General features: G+C 42.4%; 1 protein-coding gene across 1 annotated transcript in view; it reads left to right on the forward strand.

Annotated features, from left to right (window-relative positions):
• GART (phosphoribosylglycinamide formyltransferase, phosphoribosylglycinamide synthetase, phosphoribosylaminoimidazole synthetase) overlaps positions 1-7,051 on the forward strand; it is a 31,742-nt gene extending 24,691 nt beyond the window's left edge. The window contains exons 17-22 of the mRNA XM_077765494.1: positions 1,741-1,947; positions 2,984-3,121; positions 4,804-4,934; positions 5,208-5,349; positions 6,369-6,484; positions 6,578-7,051. Of these exons, the coding sequence (XP_077621620.1) occupies positions 1,741-1,947; positions 2,984-3,121; positions 4,804-4,934; positions 5,208-5,349; positions 6,369-6,484; positions 6,578-6,766 (923 nt within the window). The 3' untranslated portion in view covers positions 6,767-7,051. The remainder of the gene's footprint in view (positions 1-1,740; positions 1,948-2,983; positions 3,122-4,803; positions 4,935-5,207; positions 5,350-6,368; positions 6,485-6,577) is intronic.
• The last annotated feature ends 1,154 nt before the right edge of the window (positions 7,052-8,205 follow it).

Raw genomic sequence — 8,205 nt, forward strand, 5'->3', positions numbered from 1 at the left:
TTCCCAGCTAGTAGAAATCTGATGGAGAACATTCATAGACATGCAGATGCCTTTTAAAAATTGTATCAACCTAGGGGCACCTGGGTGGCTCAGTTGGGTGAATGTCCGACTCTTGGTCTTGGCTTAAGTCATGGTCTCACAGTTTGTGGGTTCAAGCCTCACATCAGGCTCTGTGCCAACCACATGGAGCCTGCTTAGGATTCTCTCTCCCCCTCTCTTGCCCCTCCCATACTCGCGCATGTGTGTGCACTCTTGGTCTCCCTCAAAATAAAATAAATAAACTTTAAAATATTGTATCAATTCTAGAACATTTAAGAACTGATTGTCAGCACCTGGCTGGCTGAGTCTATAGAGCATGTGGCTCTTGGTTTTGGGGTCTTGGGTTCATTCAAGCCTCACATTGAGGGTAGAAATTACTTTAAAAAAGAAAGAGAAAAAGAAAGAACTGATTTTCCAGCAGGTACACCAAATTAATAAGGGGAACTGATTGTTAACCTGTTATTTAATAAAAAGCTAAGTTTACAATGACATCCCTTTCTTAGGAGCATCATGAATAAATACTTAATTCAGTATTTTTTTATAAGTCAGATCCCCTAACCATAGAGTCCAAAGAATTATCCAAATATAAATTGTGTGTGTGTTGTGTTTATGCCTGTACTTAAAATCTTTTATTAAAGGGATGCTTGCGTGGCTCAGTTGATTGAGCATCCAACTCTCGATTTCAGCTTAGGTCATGATCTCAGAGTTGTGTGATTGAGCCCCACATGAGGCTCTGAGCTGACAGTGCAAAGCCTACTTGGGATTCTGTCTCTCTCTCCACCCCTACCCTGCTCATGCACAAGAGTGCATGCATGCTCTCTCCCTCTCTCACCCTCCTTCTTCTCTCTCTCTCTCTCTCTATGGATATATATAATATATACAAGGGTATAATATACGTATTATATCCATATATATATATCCTCTCTTCCTAAGATAAAAAAGTAATAAAAGTAAACTTTTATTAGAGACGTTTATTGTATTATAACAGACCTCAATCTAAATTTTAAAGTAAATACAGCAGGATAGAGTTTTTTATTTTAACCTTTTATATAGCATAACTTTTTACATAGTGTACACATTTCCTCTAAATCCTTAACTTAAGCCACCTAGCTTTGCATCATACTTAGGGTGCATTTTGGTCATTGCTAAGACCCAGCTAAACATTCACAAACCTTTATGGGAATTCAGCTGGTAACACAATCCATTAGAGGGTTCCTAAAAATATAGTTAAGGCAGCACAAAACCTCACATAATTGTGAATACTGGCCAAGTGTGTCAGCAACAGTGTTCTGGATATCTGAGGTACAGATGGATCCCCAAAAAAATTCACAGGTGTGTGTGTATGCATACGTTATACTTGGAGACGGTAGATTAATATCTTGCCTGTTTTCTTTTATTATTATTTTTTAAAATTTTTTTTATGTTTTATTTATTTCTGAGAGAGAGAGACAGCATGAGCAAGGGAGGGTCAGAGAGAGAGGGAGGTACAGAATCTTAAACAGCTCTGTTTAAGAACCTTCAGGCTCTGAGGTGGCTGTAGGACAGAACCTGATGCGGGGCTCGAACCCATGAACCATGAGATCATGACCTGAGCTGAAGTCGGACACTTAACTGACTGAGCCACCCAGGAGACCCCCCCACCCCTTTTTTTTTTGTTGTTATTTTTTTGTTTTGTTTTATTTAAATCTTTTCTGTTTTCAGATGCCCAGACCTGGCGGATCCCCCGGATCTTCTCGTGGTTACAGCAGGAAGGACACCTGTCTGAGGAAGAGATGGCCAGAACGTTTAACTGTGGGCTTGGGGCTGCCCTAGTGGTGGCGGAGGATACGACAGAGCAGGTTCTGCAGGATATTAAGCGGCACAAGGAAGAAGCCTGGGTGATTGGCAAGGTGGTTGCGCGACCCACAGGTAACCGCTCCTTGTCTACTTGCTCTTAGGTTTATAACCTGAAATACAACTGTCCTGCCTCGAGCTTCTGCCTACCTTTTATTGAAGCCATTGTACGACACCTGTGTTCACACAGCCGCGACAGCGCGACGCGGAAGCTAGTACCACCACACGCCTCTTCCCTCCTGCCTTAGGGCGCTGACGCTTCGTGTGCTGGTCACATATGCACAACTGTACCCCAAAAGACAGCCCTGAACAGTGGGGTGAATAAATAACCCACTTTAGGGACAGAAGAAGGGAGCAGTTCTGAGACAGTCTTCGTGGTGCCTTTGAGGTCCCAGGGGAGTCAAGCCCCAGGTGCCTCCGGTGGCGAGCAGGTTAATTACATGCTCTTACACTGGCTCTCGAGATCAAACTTCCCAGATCCTCACTCCGGTTTGCTGGGATCACTTCCCAAGGTCATCTCCCCCCTCGCAAGACCTCGTCTCAGGCTCTGCTCTGTGACTCGGCTCGGCAGCGGAACGGGCGCCCTGACAAGTGCCATGTACACTCAGGACTCTGTCAAACGTATTGGAAATTGGTGGAGTGGCAGAAAAGCCGCTCAGCTGAGCTGACAGAGACACCAATACTTGCTGGTGATGTCTCTATCTGCCTTTCGTCCCTTTATTGTGTAGGTTCCTTTTCAGGCCGGTTCTCCAAATACCAGAAAGATCTCTTGAGCCTACATCCTTGAGCTCACATTGCATTAGGAAAGAGGCCTTCTCTTCCTCAACATCCTGTACCAAATCTTTGAATGGCCTTGCTTAGGTCACATCCCTACCCTGAGGTCAGGAGACAGTGGCACGCCATAGCTTTTAGTTGAAGTAGGTAATTACATGTGTTCTCTTTCATGAAGTGTTTATGAGTAACTTTAAGTAACACAAATCTATTCTTCATTTTAGTCCGTGCATATCTTATTTTCAGAATAAAGTATTCTCAATTTTCATAAAATACTCTTTCCATTACTGTTAATTCACAGTTGTTCTAGTCTTATTTATTGGGTGTGTTTGAAATGAAGGTTCTCCTCGTGTGAAAATCAAGCGTCTGTTTGAAACCATGCAAGTAAATGGATCAGTATTGGAGAATGGCACTCTGAAAAATCATTTCTCTGTCCAACCAAAAAAGGCAAGAGTGGCTGTCTTAATATCTGGAACAGGTGAGATGTGCCCCTCTCCCTTCCTCCCCCCCCAAAAACAGGTAAACCTCCTTCAGATTGTGAGGACGCTCTCCGTAGGGGGGTAGGGGGTTGTTAAGGACTGTTCTTTATCTGTATCCTCAGTCTTTCTACTTTTCTGAGGCATTTGAGACCCTAAAGGAAGAGTAGAGGGTATCACAAAGATGGCTGAAGAAAAAGAAACTAGAAAAGAGAAAATCCATCTTCTTTTTGTACTGTAGCTTTGTAATTGAAAAGTCTTAAAATGGCTGAGATTTGTTTGTTTCCTTTTTATGATTCTTTTTTTTTATTTCTTAATTTCCATCCAAGTTAGCATATAGTACAGTAATGATTTCAGGAGTAGATTCCAGTGACCCATCCCCTGTGTATAACCCCCAGTGCTCATCCCAACAAGGGTCTTTCTTAATGCCCCTTGCCCATTTAGCCCATCCCCCCTACCCACAACCCCTCCAGCACCCTGCTGAGGGTTTTTTTTTAATTGTTAATAATAATAAGGTAAAATTTATGTTTGACTGTTGTAGACAGAGGATAAAGTAATAAGAGCATTCTATGGGGCGCCTGGGTGGCTCAGTCATTTGAGCGTCCAACTTTGGCTCAGGTCATGATCTCATGGTTCCTGGGTTCGAGCCTCGTGTTGGGCTCTGTGCTGACAGCTAGCTCAGAGCCTGGAGGCTGTTTCAGATTCTGTATCTCCCTCTTTCTCTGACCCTCCCCTGCTCATGCTCGCTCTCTCTCAGAAATAAATAAAACATTTAAAAAGATTTAAAAAAAAAAAAGCACCATATTCTCTCAGATGAATATATACCATGTTTCTTTTTCCCACTTTAATAAGCAGCATTGCTATGAACAGTTTTTTTTAATACACATTTTTAAGCACATAACTGATTATTTCTTTAGGATACATTCCCAGAAATGTAATTGCTTTCCAAGTCCATATTAAGGTTTCAGTATACTTTAGGCCCAACGTGATGGTGAAACAAAGAAGCTATTGTCAGGGTCATAATGGTTTCTTCTTGAGAGGGTGGATCTTTCCAGGTACCTGGCTGGCTCAGTCAGTAGAGCATGCGACTCTTGCTCTCGGGGTTATAAGTTCAAGCCCCATGTTGGATATAGAGATTACTTTAAAAAATAAAATCTTTGGGGCGCCTAAGTGGCTCAGTTGGTTAAGCATCCAACTTTGGCTCAGGTCATGATCTCACACTTCATGAGTTCGAGCCCTGTGTTGGGCTCTACACTGGCAGCACAGAGCCTGCTCCGGATTCTTTGTCTCCTCTCTCTGCCCCTCCCTCACTCGTTCATTCTCTCTCTCAAAAATAAACACTTAAAAAAAATAAAATCTTCAAAAAAAAAAGATTTCTTTCTTGCTTAATTAAGCAGATTATTTCTCATCAGTCAGTTTTTAAATCATGTTGTACTGTTTTTATTACAGTGCTGGAACATAAGGTATTTTGCGGGAAAAATTACATATCCTAAAACCAAGAATGCCTGCGCTTTCATAAGCTATTATTGATCCGTTATCCCAAGAGAAAGGGAATTTAAAAGCCTCACGTATTTTGCCAATCTTTTCTGACATTTATTTGAAAATCTTGACCATTCAGTATTCAGAATGGTATATATCTCTTGTAAGGAATGTCAGCTTACTTGTGTTTTTCTCTCTTTTTCAGGGTCAAACCTCCAGGCTCTCATAGACAGTACCAAGGAGCCAAGTAGCTGCGCACACATCGTTGTCGTTATCTCCAACAAAGTTGGGGTGGCTGGCTTAGATAAAGCAGAAAGAGCCGGAATTCCCACCAGAGTGAGTTACTTTGAGAAGTATCTTTCCTGCAGACTGTATTTAAACTCCTAACCTGCCCCCCACCCACAAGACCTCCGTCTGTAGGACACCTTGTTCTTCAGCTTTCTGCACTGGGGGGTGTGCCTTTCAACTCCATCCTCCCCATCTCGTACTTCTTTACATCAGGCGCGTCTTCATCAGAAAGAAGCGAAGTATGGTTTACGTAAAGGTTGAGTTTTAAATTATTTTTGGTAATTCATTTATAAAGACTGTGCTTATCTCTTTCCGTTACAGGTAATTAATCATAAATTATATAAAAGTCGTGTAGAATTTGACACTGCAATTGACCAAGTCCTTGAAGAGTTCTCCACAGACATAGTCTGTCTTGCAGGATTCATGAGAATTTTATCTGGCCCCTTTGTCAGAAAATGGGATGGTAAGCTACAATTTGACCCCCTCATTGAGAATTCAACCACTGCAGGATGGTTAACTTCCCAAACAATCCCAACTGTGAAATATTTACTAGGCCATTTTAACACAGGTCATAAATTAACTTCCTTTGCCTCAGCTCAAAGAATGAATGACCCAATAATCTTTTATTATCCTGCTCTTTTTATCCGTTTTCTTTGGCCTGCTTCTTTGGCTTTCTTTTGGCCTGTAATTAATCACTTGTTCTACTACAGCTTAGGTTACTCACATTATTAATATTTTATCTTCTAAATAAATATTCGGAAGAGACATTTTTACTTGTTGTGAAGCAAAAGAAAGCAGTTCTCTGTACCCCAAAATGAAGAGTCCATTCTACTCTTAGGAAGTGTAGACCGTTGCCAGACAAGGCAAGGAAGGCATTATTTCTGGAAAACACACCTTGTGTTACTGTCCTTTCCACTAACATTTTCATGGTTTCACTAACATTTAACATTCCACTAACATCCTGTTGTCCTTTTTTGTGCCTACATTTGGGCAGTAAATGTATTCTCTCTCCAGAGAGTTTGTTGTATGTGATTAGATAGACTACAAAATTGGCAGTGGCTGTGGTGACATAATGCTCACAGAACTGACCAACCCAGCATCTGGCCAGCGGACATACCGCTTCGTGGTTAGAAGTCAGCACGCAGGTGCCATGCAGGACTTTCTTGCGAGTGCCAGTGACAAGCCGAATCTTCCGGAGAGCTCTGTGATCCAGAGCTGACCCATCCCATCTGCGACTTCAGTCACTGCGGGCACCTATTCAGCATCCCTGGGTGGATCTTCAGTTGTGCAAGGCGGGAACTTGCTGCCCCCAGGGCCTCTTGGATGAGAACCTAGATTTCCCTTTACTTTCTTTCTGTTTTTCACACAAAACACCCAGAGAAACCCGGCTCCTGCTGACTCCTAGACGGGAACACATTTATTCCTTTGGTAAAACACATAGGATTTTTAAATTCTGACCGCTCTGTTTTTATGAATTTCCAGGAAAGATGCTCAACATCCATCCATCCTTGCTCCCGTCTTTTAAGGGTTCAAATGCACATGAGCAAGTCCTGGAAGCTGGGGTCACAGTCACTGGGTGTACTGTGCACTTTGTAGCTGTGAGTATGTCTCCTACCAAAATATCCTTACTGTCTATATATAAATTGTACTGGCCAGAAAGTAATGTTCAAAACTTTTGCTTCCTTCCCCAGGAAGATGTAGATGCTGGACAGATTATCTTACAAGAAGCTGTTCCAGTGAAGAGAGGTGACACTGTTACAACTCTGTCTGAAAGAGTGAAATTAGCAGAGCATAAAGTGTTTCCGGCAGCCCTCCAGCTGGTAGCCAGGGGAACTGTACAGCTTGGAGAAAATGGCAAGATTCGTTGGGTCACAGAGTAGTGAAGCCTCCCCATTTGGGACTAGAGCCAGTTCTGAAAGAAGTCTGGCTATCTGCATGGTGGCTTTTATCGTGGACTCCGCCCAGAGAAACAACTGCTAAAACAGAATTCCTCACCCGCGCCTCTGGCCATTTTTTTAATGAACAGAGATTCGTTAAAAAGATGTGCAGCAGGGGCGCCTGGGTGGCTTAGTCGGTTAAGCGTCCGACTTTCGCTTAGGTCATGATCTCACGGTTCGTGGGTTCGAGCCCTGCGTCGGGCTCTGTGCTGACTGCCAGCTCAGAGCCTGGNGAGAGCACGTGTGTCACCTCCAGTGGTCTTTCAGGGTTTACCTGTTCCAGACCTTGATTATAATCAAGGTGGTTGTTCAGAATCCCTTTCGCTTTCACCCAAACAAGATAACAAAATTCTTAGTCTCTGTTCTTCTTCTGACCAATATGACCTCCATTTTTTGTAGCTCTTATGTTCTCTAGTTTTTGAAGCGTTAGCCAAGAAGGCTACTAAGTTAATATCTCTTCCTCATATTGTATATCTGTAGTGGTCTGAATGGAGACTAATGTACTGTAGTTATCCTGATCATAACATAGTGTCATAAACAGTGTATGTAGCTCCCACTTCTGAGGGATGGTGTACTTTTGTGCTTTGAAATATCTTTAAACCTTCTCCTAATTATTGATAGTTTCTATAATACCCGGATTTTAGCTTCACAATTAATGGGTTACAAACATCCATACTTTTATAAATACTAGAAGATTATAGAGTTTTGGTGGCATCTAGATTCAAAACATAGGACTTAGGCATGTTCCTCATCTCCTCTGTCTCTCTGTTTCCGCATCTACTGAATTGGGGCCACATTTCTCCCAGAGCAGAGTGAATAAGGACTGGCCATCTAGCCCAAAGGCAGCCAGCCATCCTTGAACTACTGAGCAGCCTTCAAGGTGATGTGGCCTAAGCTCTGTCTGCACAACCAAAGTGTACCTTACAGGAAGGATGCCTGTGTTCAAATCTTCTCTTGGAGTTTAAACTCAACATTTAACAGCTAAGGAGTCCTTTCATAAAGAAGACATAAATCCTAGCCTGACAAAAAGAAAGAGTAGGGGATTAGGAGAGGCACCTTCACCAACAAACCCTAATCTCTGCCTTTGGTGCAAGTAGGTTTCCCCAGGCCCAAGTAGCCTGCCAGTGATGTCACCCTTATTCACACTGACTGCACTCAGCAACGGTCAAACTGGAGGGTCAGGCTTCTCACTTCATATAGGTCCCCTTGCTGTAAAAACAGTGGGTTCATTTGTTCTGGAGAGGTCACTCAATATTATTAAGTACTTATTATATATATGCCAAATATTGTCATATGGGGTTTATAGAAAGTTAAAAGATAAAAAGGAAAATGTTATTGGTGGATAAAATCACATATGGTAAAAAAAAAAAAAGTACCATGAA

This window comes from Crocuta crocuta, unplaced genomic scaffold (genome assembly GCF_008692635.1).
Source record: "Crocuta crocuta isolate KB4526 unplaced genomic scaffold, BGI_CrCroc_1.0 scaffold84, whole genome shotgun sequence".
NCBI lineage: Eukaryota > Metazoa > Chordata > Mammalia > Carnivora > Hyaenidae > Crocuta > Crocuta crocuta.